The following is a 19004-nucleotide window of genomic DNA, read 5'->3' as shown; positions in this document are numbered from 1 at the left end:
ATTTTAGTCATCTCTTGTAAGAATTATCGAATATCGGTTCGATATCGATTATGTCAAATCCGATATATCGCCGATACCGATATTGAATCAACTTGATATCGCCGATACCGATAAATCCTCAAAGTACACAGCCCTAATCTTGCCGCGATCAGTATACAGCGTGGTCAATAGCGCCATCTGGTGGTAGAATTTCTAGTTGGGTGGCCTATCACATGCTAGACCTTGACCTACTCAACACTTTTGTCGAAGACATCAACTTTCTTGGTTATCGGGATCCTGTGGTATCTGTGTTCGAAAACGTCATGCTCACTAGGCGGCATCCATTTATTACGTAACGCTAAAATTGGAATTTTTTGAATATTGGTTCCCCCGGGAGGCATTCCGATGGCCACTGAAGGGCGAGGATGTTTCCAAAGTTTCATTTGACCACTGACCGATTGGTACCGATGAACTGAAGAAAGGAGATTGGGCAAAAATGTATGGGGTTTGGTCCCGGAATGTACACAAATGACTCATATATCATTTGAAAGATCTAAATGAGACAAGAAAAAGTTGATATGGGGCCAAAAATATTCGTCGTGGGAGAAAAATGTTATGTTTGCTCGAAAGATGTGAAAAGGGGTATGTTTTGAACAGTTTTCTATAAAATAATATTTTCTTGCGCAAATGTTTTTAACTCGTGCGTATGTATGTACTTATGCATGTTTTTATTTAAACTGTTTAGATTTTTCAAATATTGTGATTTGACACAGATTGATCAGATGTATTGCTGCAATGTGAATAATTAAGACATACGGAGATAAAAGAAATAATAAGGATATAGGTATGTACGATTGACAAACACGTCGCTTTAGGTAACAGGACACAAATATCAAATTGTATTATTCTAATTCAGTGTTCTAGTAATATGTTTGTATAAACCAGCGGTTTATGTACTCAGGAAGGAATTTCCAGACTATATCCGTTTTAACATTACTGTGGTTGCGTTGTTGGATTCTGTTCTACACTGGTAGAAATACCTCGCTTGTCGTACACAGCTTAAGCGTGCTCGAAATCTGCGCGACAGTTACCACACTTTTATCTTTAATATCAATAACATAATACTGTTATGCTACTGCCTCTCAGAGAAGGGAAACAATTGAACTGGAAGTAACTGTAGTATTTGACTGTTTGCTGTGTATAAACTGCCAATAATCCGAACAGAACCATTTCAGTTTGCTATCAATGTCAGTTCCATTGGAGACGCCTGAGCACATGCATTTGTGGAGGCACCTCCACAAATGCTTCGCTAAAATCGCTAAATACTCATGAGGATATCAATAATGTGAATGTTCTGAAGTAATCACACTTGAGCTGGGAACAACTTTCATCGTGATGAACGACATGCAAAAACATGAAATCAGATGGTGGTCGATCAACAAAAGAATGTGCAGGTTGAGGATCAACGGACTGATGATGAAAAAGGCGCAACGACGACGACGAAAGCAAGTAGGCCTAGTTGGAGCTCCAACCCAAGCTTCCACTTCAAGATCATCATGGGAGATTAGAACGCCAAGATGAGGAATTGAGATTTACTATTGGGAAGATCAGTGCTCACCGACTAGCGAACATGAAAGTCCTAAGCTTAATTGATTTACCGTCTCCAAGAATATGGTCATTCGCAGCACCTACTTTCAAGATAACCTCCCGTACTAATATAACTGGCGATCACTACTGCAAACGGACCCAAATCGATTAGGTATGGATTGATGGATTGCACATCTCCGACTTAATCAACGTCAGAATCTATCGTGGTGCTAACATTTACTCTACCCTCTCCCTGATAATAAGAAAACTTCGCTTAAAGCTCCCTGTCATTAACGACGAACGGTACCGACGCCTGCCTCAGCAAGACCTTCAGCGACCGAAGTAGAAGGATATCGCCACAGCATCGCTCCGCATCTCGAGCAGTCGTTACCGGAATTGGTTTTGCTGGCTGAAACCCTTCTTGGTTGTTCAACTACAGTAAGAGTAGCTATCAACTCACAGGTGGAATCATTGTGCGTTAATCATTTGGCTCCACGGCTTTCGTATACCACTCGTAAAACGATAATGATTGACATTTCAACTTAAGACTGATTAGATAATGTAGGAGTACATGTGACACTAAAGGTCCACGTATGCAGTATACAGCGTGAGATGTTTTATACTAGCGAGCTAGATTGTCATTGTTTTAAACACATGAAATCCTAAAACTTCATATTAATGAGCATTTCAATTCACATTTAACGTTTTTAAGGCTGATTATGGTGTTCATTGAGGTTGAGCTGATAGTTTATTGATCTCTTCGCAAAATCCGTTCTAGAGAAATATGTACTTTAGCAAAAACAATTAAGTCAGTTCTCTTATAAGACATCACACACTTTTCTATCACCGCTGTTACCCAATTGTTTTTCATCGAATGAGGCTGACATTTTTTTTATTTGAAAACAAGTCGTAATGTTACCTTATTGCGAAAAAAAAGGATTGGTCGGTCAAAAAACTGCGATTAGTATAATGTGAGTAACAGGGTCTGGTAGAAAACTTAACTGAATATACATACATATTTTATAACGATTTTAGTGTTATTATGGTCTTATTATATTACATGGTGATGATATTTTCATCTCTGAACCAAAGTTCTAATTCACTTCTTTAAGACATAGAGCTTTTCAACATCATATGGGTGCAGAAAACATGTATGTTTTTATTTTTATATAGCAATTATTATATAGCAAAAATATAATAAAATACATAGAAAATCCATCTCAAACCATGCGGAATAACTTTTTTCTCCCACGACGAATATTTTTGACCCCATACAAACTTTTCCTTGTCTCACTTAGATCTTTCAAATGACATATGGGTCATCTGTGTACATTCCGGGCCCAGATTTGCCCAATCTCCTTTGCCGAAGACATCAATACTCTATCTTGCCTAGCTTTAGATAGACAATCAAAATTGCTCCGCGTGTACTCAGTACACGATGCGACCCATGGTGTAACTTTTTTTGAGCGACTGACGGAAGGTAAAAACGATTTTCACAAACACAAGCTTATTCATAACTGACAACTGAATATTTTGTTCGAGATAAGCGCAGCGAATTGTGTAGTGTGACAGTTATGCGTAGAAATACAGTAGAGGGACAGTTATGCGTGGAAATTCAACAATGGGACAAATTGACTTGGCTTGCTTTTTATTGAGTTTCCGAACAAAGTAAATTTTTGGTAAGTGTTTTCTAAAACTATACGTAAAAATAGACTTTTTGATGACGAAAAGTCAAAATGCAAAAAAAGTAACATGGGACAATTATGCGTATAACGGCAGTGCAATTTTCTTAAAATTCCGTCATGTGTTGACCACATTATAACCGATTCCGGAAATTATCTGCGACTTGAAATTTGCCTACCTCCAGGGGCACAAACGCACAGTACTCTTCTCACCCGACCTGACCCAGTGATCCACCGAAATAACTCCGACCACAGGAATATTTTCGCGTTCCTCTGTCCACTTCTAGAAACTAGATATGTGTGCAAGTATACTGACAAAAAATCATTTGAATCCATTAAGAATTTTTGCTTTCACTCAGGCCTATACGTGTTAAAGAAAGAATGAATCTATGAAGTCCGATAAGCCTTCTTCGAACAACAGTGTGGAAATGGTGTTTCCCTTTGAAATATTCGCAGCCAGAACACGTGTTACTTTACTGGCAACATCATAAGTCTTCTATGGCTCTTTAACAACTTGAACTACATCCCCATTAAGCACTGCCTCAGCACCAACACAACTGAACACGCTTCTTTCTCTACTTGCAACCATATACTTTTTTATACAGTAAATGGCATTACAATATTATCCTTGTTGCCCGTCTTCAAGATAGCGATTGATTCCAATAAAGTTATCAAAATGAAATCAAAGGATGTACATACTCCTACATATATTAACTAGTTAATTTGGAAACGCTTCTTTTTCTGATCCATGTAATTCCACAAACAAAGTTTACACCTTGTATGAAATGTTTACATTTGATTGTATATACCAGCTTAATCAGCTTTCCAATTTCATGTCAATATATTTTACCTGCATCAGCTAGATTTTTAGCACTAAATAACTGAATCGCAGTATTTTCGTCACTTAGAAGTCAATAAACGGATGACGATGCATTCTATAAACACGAAAAACAGGTGAATGCAAGTAAATGAAAAACCGAACTTAGTACTATACCTTTTAATTCCACTAGAATTTGACTTGAAGAAAACCATCGTATATATCACATTATGTATTGAAACTAGGTATAGTCATAATTCCCTACATTTTTTAGAAACTTAAAATTTAAGAGCTATTAGGTACATCCTTTCCCTCTTTTGTAGACTTAACAAATTAACATTAAATTAAAGAGCTGTAAGGTACGGGAACGATTAGTAGGTATCAACTTGAAAAGCCAAGTATTGCCGTTGTCTTGGTCTCTGCTGAGTAGCATCGTAGGTTTTCAAATTTCCAGATGCTACGCAACGTCCAATTTCCAAGGTGAAAAAACATTTCGTGAAATGTTGATATCCGCCTTCGTAATTGTATGACCCTCTGAAAAGACATGTTCTTCTACCTTAGATTTGAAATCGTGAGTCATCCCCTTGTCCAACGTCTTCTGAGATTCGCGAGACCGCTTTGTTTGACCAACCTAGACCTTGCTGCAGTGAGGACTATTGATTTTGTGAACACCAGGCTTGTTCAGTGTGTTTACCGGATCCTTGGTATAGCCTAACGAAGTCTTAAGTTGGTTGCTGCTAACACCAAATCGATTCCTAAATTCCTTAGCTTTGGGCGGAGCTGTTTGCTGATGTTTCTGTCGCATGGGATAAAGACTCTCTTCATGGATTCGGTGATGGGGGTGAGTGTCGTCTAAGCACTCCGAATATGCTGTCTTTCATTTTTGTCGATGATGGCTTTTATCGTCCTTTCCTTGTATTCGTTATCCTTGCCGTAGATATATTCCAGTTCCTTGGCATTTCCATCTCCACTAAGGAGTAGAGTCTGCATCCTGTGAATGTAGCGGATGATTTAAAAAAAAAAACATAATAAAGGGAATCCACGATTAAATTGCCACACTATGAAATTGCTCTAACTTTTTAACCATAGGGTAGAATTTAATGAAAATTTGGGTGGATTTAGTTCATAGTGCATTATTTACATCCTGCAAGTTTTAAAGTCCTGTGATCAAAACTCGCGGAAATGGAGTCGAAAGAACAGCTCGTGCGTGATAAAATCTTGCGCATTCATCACGGAAACAAGGATCGCTCGCATCGTTCCATCGCTAAAACGTTGTGAATCGCGAATTCCACGGTGTCGCGAGTGATTAAGCGGTTCGAGGAACGATTGATCACCGATCGGAAGCCCAGAAGTGAAGGAAAAAGCATTTCGTACAACACCAAAAATCACAACCGCGTAGTTGGGGCCTTCAACCGAAACCCGAACGTCTTCGTTCGGGATGTGGCTAAGAACATGCACCTAAGCCGAAGTTTTGTCCAAAAGGCCAAAACTAAGGCTGGGTTTCGAACGTTCAAGGTACAAAAGGCCCCTAATCGCGACGAGAAGCAGAGCAAGTCCGTCAAAACCCGTGCCAAGAAGTTGTATCTCAACATGCTTTTCAACACGAAAGTTGAATGATGCATCATGGACGACGAAACATATGTGAAGGCCGACTTCAAACAGATCCCCGGCAACCTGTTTTTCACGGCCAAGAATAAGTTCAGCGTTCCGGAGCATGTCCGCACTCAGATGATGTCCAAATTTGCGAAGAAATTGCTGGTAAGCCATCTGCACGTGCGGGAAGCGGAGTGCTCCTTTTGTGACTCAAGACACGATGAACGGACAGATGTACATGAAAGAGCATCCAGATGCGGCTGCTTCCTCTCCTGAAGGCCCACAACGTCCCAACAATCTTCTGGCTGGATTTGGCCTCGTGCCGCTACTTCAAGGACGTGCTGAAGTGGTATGCGGACAATAAGGTCAATTTCGTGCCGAAAATGTTCAACCCTCCCAACACTCCGGAGCTCCGCCCCATCGAGAAGTACTGGGCGATTATGAAGCAGCACCAACTTAAACGACCTAAGGTAGTGAAGACAGTCGAGGAACTGAAGAAGGTATGGGTATACATGCAAAAAATGGTTGATTCACAGGTTGTGCAGAATCTTATGGCCGGGATTAAGGCCAAGGTGCGGGCATATGCGTATAAACTGTAAATAAAATACGAGTAAAATGGTAAAATTAAGTTCAATAGTTATTTTTCAATCCCTGAAAATTTGATGGCAATCGGATGAAAACTCGAATTTTGCGGATCAATTTTGTGTGTGGCAATTCCATCGTGGACACCCTTTACCGCTGTTCAGGTATCAGAAGGCCGGCTCCAAAGACACGTTCCCCGGTGTTACTTAACAAAACTCAAAGTACGGTCCTATACGTTCAGAATGCTCAAACTTTATGAATTCCAATTTGCTGAAACAGTTTTATTTGATGTTCCACATAATGGGTGTTTTGTAATAATAAAAACCGGTCCTCTGGAACAAAAACGTGGTTTTGAATTGGACTTAGAGTGGTCACCTGTATTTAAAATGACCGGAAATGCTTCCATCGGCCAAGTTTCGTCGAATAAATACGATTTTATTTAGAAATTAACATTTGATTTGGGTTGATTCTTCGGGATCCTATACTAAGACTTTCGGTTTCTTGTTTGGGAACATCCCAAGTAACAATTCCACAGCACTTTGGCATTCATGTGGATTTATTAATTTTTTATAACAGTTACTTGAATGCTATGATAGCGACATATAACTTTGCTAGAAGATGATATTTTTTAAGTTAGCTCCTAATTGTTTTCAAGACCTTTTAGAGACAAACTATAAAGTTAAAATTTTGTGGCTTGAAAACCAGCTCTATTGCGCCATATAATACTTCATTTAAACTGCTAGTGGTAGCTGAATGACACTTATTTGTGACGGCTATGATAAAAGATTAATATAATACACCTTGTTGTCATAAAAGCTGCTTTTAAACCGATTGAATTGCACTTGATTTTTGATAACTTACCTTATATATACTTCTTAAATCAGTATTTGGGCTTTTCAGATGCTTTGCAAAAGCATTGCGATGCATTGTGCACACTTATTTCTGACGGAAAAACGACAAACTAATGTCCGTTTTCATTGTTTTTGCGTGTATTATTCATAATAGCATACCCAAACTGCAAACTTTGTTGAATGCTGCCTGGTTACAATGAAAAGCGAAAAAAAGCTGAATCATCTTCAATCAGCATTTTTTGAGGAAATTTTACATCCAGAAATGCCGAATCACAACAGTGTGCCCTTATATGTGTATTTATGATGCAAACCAGCATTTGTCGATGACACTCTATCAATTATGGTTCCGCCATATTAATTTCACTCCGGTTGCCACAATTTCACTTTTCCAAATCATATTATCTCCATGAATTGGCTCATAATATGCTTTGGTGTGATTATTAAACTGACTGAATATAAATTGAAGCACGATTACTTCCAATCACCTATCGGTTTATTTTAGCAAATGCAAAATAAATAGAAATATGCCACTTTCAGAGGGGCACAGGCAAATTTACTTCTTTCTCATCGTATATCACAGTAAATCTCACTCGGCACATAAGATTTGAGCACTATATCTAAATAAATCACTTAAAAAAAGCACTACGAAATATATTATCTAAGACGGGTTTTCAATCTCAATTTGCTTTGTTTGCGTTGGAATAAATCCGGCAAGATCGACGTTATGATAAAATCATTTTCAAGATGGAGCGACATTCATCTAGAACAGGTGGCCTCAAAATAGCTACCATTAATGCTATTTTGCTTTATTTGTGTGACACAAATATACACTTCATAGCCTTTTTTAGAGTCGGCCAGCTAGTCATGTTCTAAACTACAAGAGGTTTTGAGGGATGCGATGAAGGCAACAGTGCCTTGACCGTGGTTTAATGGGCGTTTATTTATAGCATCCTAGAAGGAATTCGTAAAACTAAAATTGTTACTTGGGATGTCAAGTAGCTAAGCGATTATTGTGGTTCATAAATGTTCCACATGAATTTGCAAGACTTGAAACATATTATTATCAAATATTTTACATAAACTCACTCGAAATATATTAAAATTTTATCAAGAATCACTGATGGAATCGGAGGTATACATTACATTTCCGATCGTGTATCCAGATTGGCCACCGATATCAAATTTTAGTAGATGCATTTGGAGGTGCAACTACACAATACTGTTAAAATTTTGAGAATTGATCAATTGAGTCAAAATATAATAGCAAAGGAGGGCAAATAAGTCGTCCACGCCTTTTAAGGTTTACATGTAAATGTTGTGCAAAAATATGAAGTTGGAGCTGTCTCAATTTTAAAAATAAAGACTCAACAGTCTCTATATGTTTCAACCTAAATAACAACGACAAAATGTGATTTTTTTTTGCCGATTAATACAGGCAAAATAAGTACCTTTACACGCTAGTGCTAAATGAATACGGCATGTAGAAATGTACTAAAAAACATACATTTGCAAACAAATCTCAAACTTTGAGCACTATTTTTTCAAAGCCTACTTTAGAACGGGGTTGGTGGTCCAAAGGCTACCGCTTCTGTTTCATAAGCAGAAGGTTATGGGTTCAATCCTTGGCCTCGTACTTTGTTGTTGTATCTTTCATTTGCTTCTATTTACCACCCTTAATATACAGGGGATAGGCAAAATGATTGAGATAGGCAAAATTTTGCCCAAATTCAAATGCTTATAACTTTATGAAAAATGGATGAAATTGGATGCATCTGGAAGCAGTCGACGGCAAATTTGGTCCAGTTTTAGGAACTTCCTTGGCCATGCATATTGGCCACTGGACACCGGAGATGTTCCGGATTTTCTGAGGGCATGTCCAAATGTCATTTTTTCTGTCGCTTGTATATTTGTGTGGTGTAAAGTTAGATAGATGTTTGCAATTTTTCTAGAAACTAGAACTAATAGGAAGTTGAATGCCACCGGACGCATTAAGATTGGTTGGAAATCTTCAGAAATATGACCATTTCCGTAAAACTGGTTCCGAAAAGCATGGTCAGTCATGTTTGTATTTCCAATCATGTAAATATTATCCGGAGCTATATCCAAGCGGACACCAACCTTAAAAATGATGTTTCCTGCAGCGTATTCAGAACCATTAGATGCACGGACCACTCTATAGAACGTTCCAGGTGCCCTGGGGGAAGTGGTCAATTAGGAACATATCCGGAACCATATCAATATGGGCATCAAACTTCATTATTTTCAAAGGTTATGCATTCCGAAGCATTTCCAGCATCACCGGCTGCCATAACCACTTTATAGTAGGTTCTAGGTGCCCCGGGGGATGTGGCCAATTCGGAACATGTCCGTTCATCTGTTTAGAATCACATTCTACCATAAACAGTAAGATCCATGTGACTTGGAAAATGGCGAGCATTTTCAGAACCACAAGATATAATAAACACTCTATAGTATATTCCAGGGGCTCCTAGAGATGTGGTCAACTCGAAACATGACCTCATCCCCCAGGGCCCATGGAACCTACTATACAGTGGTCATATAAATAAGTTGAGCTGTAAATACTTCTATTAGCATTACCTTCAAAAATCTTGATGTTTTTACCCATATTGATGTGTTTTCGGGCATGTTTTGAATTTGCCACATCCCCGGGGCACCTGGAATCTACTATAAAGTGGTCATGGCAGCCGGTGATGCTGGAAATGCTTCGGAAAGCATAACCTTTGAAAATCATGAAGTTTGATGCCCATATTGATATGGTTCCATATATGTTCCTAATTGACCACTACCCCCAGGGCACCTGGAACGTTCTATAGAGTGGTCTGTGCATCTAATGGTTCTGAATACGTTGCAGGAAACATCATTTTTAAGGTTGATGTCCACTTGGATATAGCTCCGGATAATATTTACATGATTGGAAATACAAACATGACTGACCATGCTTTCCGGAACCAGTTTTACGGAAATGGTCATATTTCTGAAGATTTCCAACCAATCTTAATGCGTCCGGTGGCATTCAACTTCCTATTAGTTCTAGTTTCTAGGAAAATTGCAAACATCTATCTAACTTTACACCGCACAAAAATACAAGCGACAGAAAAAATGACATTTGGACATGACCTCAGAAAATCCGGAACATCTCCGGTGTCCAGTGGCCAATATGCATGGCCAAGGAAGTTCCTAAAACTGGACCAAATTTGCCGTCGACTGCTTCCAGATGCATCCAATTTCATTCATTTTTCATAAAGTTATAAGCATTTGAATTTGGGCAAAATTTTGCCTATCTCAATCATTTTGCCTATCCCCTGTATCATAGTTGATGTATCACAGTTCATAGCATTTGCTAGAACCCAGAGACAAACAGAAATAAACCGTTTCCCTACGCTTCCATTCTTTCATCATTATAGCACGCCTTCCCTAACGCCAGATACTAAGGGTATGCGAAATACCGAATGATTCCGTCAAATACGTTTCGAAACGAAATTCCGCGGAATTCCACGGAACTCGCACAGGCGAAATTTGTATTTTGCTATTTCGTTTCGTTTCGCCAAATTGTTAAAATATTTCCACGGAAAATTGAAAACAAACGGAATAAAACGGAATTTCGCGAAATTCGAGTTTAATTTCGAACAAAAAAAAGAAAAACGTTCGCTTCTACTCCTAGCAGCTACAGTCAAAAATGGGTCCGTATCATGGATCAAATCGACTCATATCATGGATCAGAACAATATAACAGCAAATTATCTGCGAGGCAAACGAATGGTGTGCTAGTGAAAGCATACGTTTTGGCGTCTCTTTAGGAATTGTCTTATCTTAGATTCATAACTGTGGTATGGGTTCTCGATAGGTTACTCGATGGCCAATCGATCAAGTGTTCAGCTTGAACCGCTGTCGGGTTCGTTAGATTTGTGCTCTTGAAATTCTGAGTTATGCCTTCGATTTATATCCACCTTAAACAAGGAAGATGCATACATTATTTTATATCAAAAAATGAATCTAGTACCACACCACCAACTCCTCTCTCCTCTTATAACGTGACATAATTTCCTCACGATCCCCAATTGAAAAAAATGCGAATATTGATAATATATTATTACAAGAATTGGAATTTGGCCGCAAGGCAAAGGTCTTAACCTTTTCAATACCGACATCAAGTTTCAAAATTCTCTAGTTTCGCCATCGTTCGATCGATTTTGATGATTTGTTTAAGTAAAAATCACAAATCAGTTATAAATTTGATTCATACATTGCATGCACCATCAAAATTGGTTCCGGATTTAGATTCAAGTTTGGTGGGGTACCTAGGGTATTTCACAATAGAAAAGCGCAAAAAAATTTTTTTTTCGACTTTCGCACATCTAAATCTTGAGAGAAAAAAAAATAAGCCAAACATGAAATTTAGCTCATTGAAATACGGATTATCTGAACGAACATGGGCGAACTTGTCAATTTATTTGCGGTTCCTCTATGCTATGTAGTCCAGGTTCAAAATTTTTTGTTTTCGAAATTTTCAAATATTTTTTAAAATACTCTCGAGGCTCAAAATTTAGAGAAAATGTGATTTTGTAGTCAGTTTTAAACAACGAATCTGAAAATGAGATAATATCAACAATCCTTAATTCTTCCTGAAATCGTCCAGAAATTCCTTCACAGATTTTGGAATAGGATCATTTCTCCATTATTTGCTCTACAAAATAATAGAAATACCGTAATCCGGGGTATCATTGATCAGCGGGGTAAGATTGATCGGAATGACCCATCTCATAAAAAGTTCGCATTATCATTTATTGATGAAAGATTTCCAAATCATGAGGGTGCTTCTCTTTCTTATATTCATGAGCTGATATAAGTGAAGATTTTTGCGAAAATTGCTTTTACATTATGCGTAAATTTGGCAACTTTTCGAAACAATGATTTCAATGGTTAAGGATGACACTACCAAACATTCATGTCTCACATAAGTTCTGCAAATGATATGAGCAGGGAAAATGCGGTTCTTACTAAAAACAGCATCGCTGAAAACGATTCCGTTGTCAAAACTTTCATTAGTATGTTCAATTAGGCAACATCACCGAATTACTGTTAAGAATGTAACTTTCCCTTAGGAAATTGCCTACCTTTAGGCGTATTCCGTGGTTCGAGATGTTTTTGTTTTTAAAATAACTCAAAAAGTAAATGACTTGTAAGCATTTGACCTTCAAATTCGACTTCAGAGGCCATGATTTTGTAGGTAACGACATTTTCAATATTACCGAACGTTGTATACATAGGTGATCAATGTTACCCCATATCAGCCAAATAAAAAAATCACTTTAAACATTTTTTTTAACATGCTCAAACTTTTCAAAAAGCAAAATAAAGTATATAGTCACGAGCTATGGGTGGCAGTACTTGTTTTAAAAATATAAAATTTGCAACTATTGCATTTTCGAACCAAATATTTAAGAAATATTCAAAAAAAATGATCAATGTTACCCCAGATTACGGTACCTTCAGTATTTTCTACAAGGTTTACTTTAAAAGTTTGCATTCATCCAGATTTGATCCCTCCAAGAATTAATTCACAGTTTATGCAAGGCTTTTCCAGAAAATTTATTAGGAACTAATAAATTAACCCCAACGGACAATCCTGGTTAAGTTGCTGTCGCAATATCTTATTTAGAGTTTATTACTTTTGCAGTTCTTTTAAATTTATCTTGATTGATTTTTTAGGTATGTGTTGATGGATTTTTTTAAATTTAATTTAATTCAACACTCCAGCAAATACTAAAGCAAATATTCAAGTGATTCCTGTGTTCTACTTATTTTTCTTCTTCTTTATGGCGTTATGTTCCACCTGGGACAGAGTCTGCTTCTCAGTTTAGTGTTTTCTTATCGACTTGTGTCCCCAATCACATTCATTCAAGCCACAAAGCATAAAGTACAGCAAAAAAATGAACATCATTATTCCATGTTTTATGGTATATATTAGCATAACATCACAACCACATGATTTAAAAAATTGTAAGGCATTTCTAAAAATCAAATTAATTTTGGGCTCCTCTCAATATTTTTGAGATTGTTTTAAATGTTTGTAACTTCTTTTCGACCCACTTCTCAACATTTAAATTAAACCCACTCATTGCCTTGTGTCAGTGTCAGATATGTTGAAATGAAACCTTATGAAGTTATTGAGAAAATTTCAAACAAACCGAAAAGGGTCTTACCAAAACATGTAAGGATTCCGCTAAGCAACGCTAAGGTTTCCATATGGTAAAGGATTTAAAAAGACGTTTGTTATGCCTATTGTCAAATTTCCAGCTTTTGACAAGAAAAAAAAAACAAATTAAAACCGTATTCCGCGAAACAAATTCAAAAATTTCGTTTCGTTTCGAAAAATTCCGTGAGATATTTGATTTCGTATCGAGTTACACGAAACATTTTTAAATTTCGTTTCGTTTCGTCATTTTGAGCGCAAGATATTCCGCGTATCGTTTCGTTTCGTATCGACATGGAAAAAATCCATATCGCATACCCTTACCAGATACATAGGCAGTCTGCTAACCATGCCAGCAAGCTTCTCTGCCATAAAAATTACCACCCCTTCACCCTTCCCGCATGACCTGGCATAGACGCAGTGGTATATACGGTCTACCGTGGGAACCAGTTGAATGCATCATTAACTCCTTCCCCATCCCCTCATAGGTCTGCATTCTGACGTGGTAGGCACCATTGTTGGCTACAAATAGAAGATCACCAGCACTCATATACTGAGGGTGTCTGTTAATCCCAAGCAGTCATCTGGTTGGGCTCAAGTTTAAGCTACTTTTTCCATATGGGACAGTTATGCTTTAATGGACATTTAGACCCTACGCAGGAGCCATATCAATGCAGGCTACGGAAGTATTGCATAAGTAGACATGGAGATACTATGCCCTTAACTACATATAATTTTTTACTAGTTGAATATTTGTTTTAATCCCATTTGTTTCCATGAATGGGTGGTTTAAAATAACAAATTCACATTTGTACCGTATTTCAGCTCTTCTTAGGGCTACAATTATAATCAAATCTTTATTTTATTAAAACAGGGTGACGCAAATCAAAACATACTCCTGGGACAACGCACAAGTCATTCTTGTTGGTAACAAGTGCGATATGGAAGATGAGCGTGTAATATCGTTTGAACGTGGCAAACAATTGGCTGACCAACTTGGAGTTGAATTTTTTGAGACGTCCGCTAAGGAAAATGTGAACGTTAAGGTAAGCATACTCTAAGGATTACAAACCGACATAATTTTAAAACAATTTTGCTTACAGAATGTATTTGAAAGACTAGTGGATATTATCTGCGATAAAATGTCGGAGAGCTTAGATTCCGATCCAACACTTGTAGCAGGGGGTCCCAAAGGACAACGGCTAACAGATCAGCCACAAGGCCCACCAAATGCCAACTGCAACTGCTAAAAATCACTTTGTAGCGTTCAACCAGCACCGAGTCGAATAAAGAAGCATACGATAATATTGCTACTTAGGATATCCACCCTCTCTACCGCTGACAGTCAACCAGAAAACAGAAACATTTAACTATGTACGTAGTACATTGCAGAAATTGGAAGCATTTTGGATTGGAAGAATTGTTCATATCGTAAAGCATAATAGCTTTGTCTTTTTGTTGCTCTGAAATTTGTTGGAAGATATTCAAAACCGTTTCATTATGGGATAGGCAAATAAGGTTCGACAATTTGATATTCAACATCGTACCAGGTGATCTGGAGTTCTATAAGAATGGTTGACTATTTTGTCCGGAGAAGAATGTCTAGAAACATTATTGTAAAAACTGATGCTGTCAGTAAAATGAATTAATCAATTCAATGTAGCAAAACGGAAAATTTTGTTAGTAGAAGAGCACTCATTTACAAACACCGTTCGAATATCTAGGTATGTTGTTCTAGTGTAGACAATAAACATAAGCGAAAGTTGTGGACGTTTTGTGGACAGAAGTGCAATAATTTGGATCACATAAGATTTTTGTTGCAGCTACTGACACAAGAAACCAGTATTAAATATAACGAAAATAAACCGAAATGCGATACAATCATCTTTTTTCTTCAACATGATTTAAGCTAACGAAATATGAAAGCGTTGAAAGCTAAACTTATCAGCAAGGTGGTTTCCTTTTATTTTTTAATGATACGCAGTCAATTGGTTAGTAGAAAAACGATATAAAAAGCAGCATTCCTTGAATACAATAAACCTCACCAACCATGAGTTGAGTTGATCGAATTCGAAGGACACGAACTACAAAAATAAAGATCCTCCCAAAACTAAAGAATGATGTAAATAATTTCCTTCATCGCAGCATTCATCATGATGAGCGTACAGTTACTTTTGATTACGTTTTAGAACCTCTCGAAGGTGGATGTTTTGAGTAATCTGCATAAAATGAAATAAAACTAAGTACATCGACGGATTCGCCAAAGATAAAAATACACATGCACGATCATATTTCAGTAAAACATTTATTTTTAGTTGAATTTTGAAAACTACTGTTCAACAAGGATACATAAATGGTATTAGCTAAAACGAATTACAACAAATGAACGATGTTATCAATGTTTCCATCATTCCCATGCATGTGTTTTATTGTGTAATGGAGTTGAAATTGAAAAGATTAATCTACAAAAAACTAAATCGAAATTATCTGCATGTGCCTACGATAGCTGAGAGATGTTCTCCGATAAACTGATTTCACTTTGACCATCCTTTGTCCGAGCAGGAATAAATCGGTTTTGAGACTTTCTCTGTTGTTGTTAGTGCTTCTTCATCCAAAGCATGTCGAGTAAGCCACGCTCCATTGGTTTCGAACCGAAAATGAAAGACAGCAAGCCTAGTAGAAAGGTTCCAATTACATTAATCTTGGAATGAATCGAATGAGTTTTTACTGCTATAAGTCGCACAGAATAACCGCTTCATCATAATTTAAATGCTTTCTCATTTATGTTTTGTTTTCATCGCTACCTGCGTTTTAAAACAGGATCCATTCAGGATACATTTCATTTGTTGCTCATCATAATTGCACTGTAAAAGATTTAGAACGTATATTATAAATTAGTTCTGGGAAATACACAAAAGAGCGGGAAATATTTTGTACAGGATTAATTCTAACACAAATTTATTCAATAAATACATTATTTTTCGAAAAAATCCCTTGAAGTAAATTTGAATCTAATATGTACACTAACAACTAATTTGCCCATAACTTAATCAATGAAAGAAAACAATTAACGTATAAACGTACTACAAAACAAAACAAAACTAAAGTAATTATCATTATTGTTGTAATAAACAAAATATATATACAGATTAATAAGCAGAGAAATATAACGAAAACCCATAACAAAGAATGAGTTGGATATGTTTATTGATTTCACATTCCTTCCAAAATAGCTGTTAAAAATAAATTGAGCTGCCTGTTTAGACGGAATTTAACTGTATTCGGGTTTGGAACTTGGACTGAACGTGACAATGGTTTTAACTAACTGAACGACACTTTATTGCGAGTCCAGAACTGACTTGATAGAACCGAATTCAATTTATTGCCTTCTTCAAAACGCGGTCGCAGCACACGACTATCTACGCGCACTGTCGATTGGGAGATAACTTACTCAAATGGTTCACAATTTATCGTGTGTGTCTTATTGCAATCTGATTTGTTCGGGTTGATGAAAGAACGACTGTTACACTAGTTTACAAAACAAATTTAATAAACTTTACCATTAGATTCAATTGATGTAAAATTGTACGCTGATTCCAAAAAAAATGGAGTTGAAACGTTTTCAGGATACATTCGTATCTTGAAAATTTCAGTTTTACTCAAAACTTTTATTACTAAAATGCTAATATTTTTAACTGTATACCCAAGTAGCACGCACCTTTCAAAGAAATGCTTCCCAAAAATGAAGAAGTATCAATAAAAGCATCTGTGACTTACCACGTTCTAGTTCCGTTGCATATAAATCAAAAACTTATAAGGTTTCATTGTCATTCCAATGAACTTACATTTCACCCCGTGTTTGACGTTCTTCTTCTTGGCATAACGTCTCTACTGGGACAAAACCTGCTTCTCAGCTTACAGGGTGTCCGCAAATTATCCGAATAGCAAAATATTGGAAAGATGATCTTGCATTGAAAACAATGAAAAATCAATACAAATGTACTTTTTATAATACATCTATATGTTAACACAAAATACAACTTCAAATAATTTCGAAATGATTGCTTGTTACTGAGATAGGCAAATTTAAATTTTTCGGAGACGTTTTTCCTGAGGGCCGCTAGTCATACTGGAGATGTGTTATCCCTAAAACCTAAAAGAGATGAATCCAAATGTCCTATTATTATTTGAAGTAATCTACAGGATAGTGGCTTCAAGTTAGACTGGAAATAGAAATTTGTTCGGTTCAAATCCAGTGAGTTATATGAACATTTCTCTTCCGTCATAAAGCTCGGAAAACAGCTCCCTTTAAGACACCTCAATACATTTGGGTTGGTTTTGCAATTATTTGAAATCGGAAATGTGTCAAACTTACTTCTTAAAAATATAATAAGCCAATGGTTAAAACCATGCAAGAATATTGTTTTTATTATGCTTGATTGTATAGAGCCATGTCTTCAAAGTTTGTACGGATAATTTGCGGACACCTTGTATTGTTCTTCTGCGCATTTCCACAGTTATGAACATAGAGCTTTTTTGCCAAAGTTGCCATTTTCGCATTCGTATATCGTGTGGCATTAACGTGATGTAGGTAGCGCGACCCTGGTAAGGTAGCATACCGAATTCATTATCCACCACGAAAAATTGAGAAAGTAGAAGAAACGAACTTTTTTTTTATTTCTTTATTAGTATCATTCCAAAGATAACATTCATTTCTTATATCTAGGTGTTCTTTGTTATTAAACAACACTATCATCCTAATTTGGTAAAACAAATTTATGATATTTGTTTTTAATTATGAAACGTGGTTTTACGGCTAACCAGCCGAGTGGAAGTTTAACAACTACCGAAAAGCTAAACATTACATATAATTTGCAATTGGATTAGATGGACAAAATCCAATTGCAAATTATATGTAATGTTTAGCTTTTCGGTAGTTGTCAAATTTATGATTTTATTAACATTTTGTTAACAACATATTGCCGTAGCAGTTTAGATTTTTTACAGGTGAGTTGACAGGTGAGTTGATTTCAAGAGAAAAAAAAACGCTTTGAATATACATAACCTAACTTAACCTAAACATATAACGCATTAATTGCGGCAATAGAAGATTTTTGCCTGAAGTTATTGATTATTTTATTTGACATTTGTTCCAATGTTTCAACATTGGATATTCTATGTAATTCATTGGTACTATACCAGAGAGGAAGCTTCAGAATCATTTTCAAAATTTTATTTTGAATTCTCTGCAGAGCTTTCTTCCTGGTATTACAACAGCTAGTCCATATTGGTACAGCATACAACATGGCTGGCCTAAAAATTTGTTTGAATATCAAAAGCTTGTTCTTAAGATAGAGTTTTGATTTTCTTTTAATAAGGGGATAAAGGCATTATACATATTTATTACATTTGGCTTGAATGCCCTCAATGTGATTTTTGAAAGTTAAATTCTTATCTAGCATGAGCCCTAGATACTTAACTTCATCTGACCAATTTATTGGAACCCCTCTCATCGTGACAACATGTCTACTTGAAGGTTTCAAATAAAGAGCTTTTGGTTTATGTGGGAATATTATTAGTTGAGTTTTGGAAGCATTAGGAGAAATCTTCCATTTTTGCAAGTATGAAGAAAAAATATCCAAACTTTTTTGCAATCGACTACAGATGACACGCAGGCTTCGTCCTTTGGCGGAGAGGCC

General features: G+C 36.7%; 1 protein-coding gene across 3 annotated transcripts in view; it reads left to right on the top strand.

Annotated features, from left to right (window-relative positions):
• LOC5567709 (ras-related protein Rab-3) overlaps positions 1–16429 on the top strand; it is a 75690-nt gene extending 59261 nt beyond the window's left edge. For all 3 annotated transcript variants that reach the window (XM_001651825.2, XM_021844066.1, XM_021844067.1), the window contains 2 exons: positions 14180–14351; positions 14409–16429. In XM_001651825.2, coding sequence (XP_001651875.1) covers positions 14180–14351; positions 14409–14555 — 319 coding nt within the window. In that variant the 3' untranslated portion in view covers positions 14556–16429. The remainder of the gene's footprint in view (positions 1–14179; positions 14352–14408) is intronic.
• The last annotated feature ends 2575 nt before the right edge of the window (positions 16430–19004 follow it).

Source organism: Aedes aegypti, chromosome 2, assembly GCF_002204515.2.
Source record: "Aedes aegypti strain LVP_AGWG chromosome 2, AaegL5.0 Primary Assembly, whole genome shotgun sequence".
Taxonomy (NCBI): Eukaryota; Metazoa; Arthropoda; class Insecta; order Diptera; family Culicidae; genus Aedes; species Aedes aegypti.
Note: the sequence above shows the minus strand (reverse complement) of the source record. Positions and strands in the feature narration are given on the sequence as shown.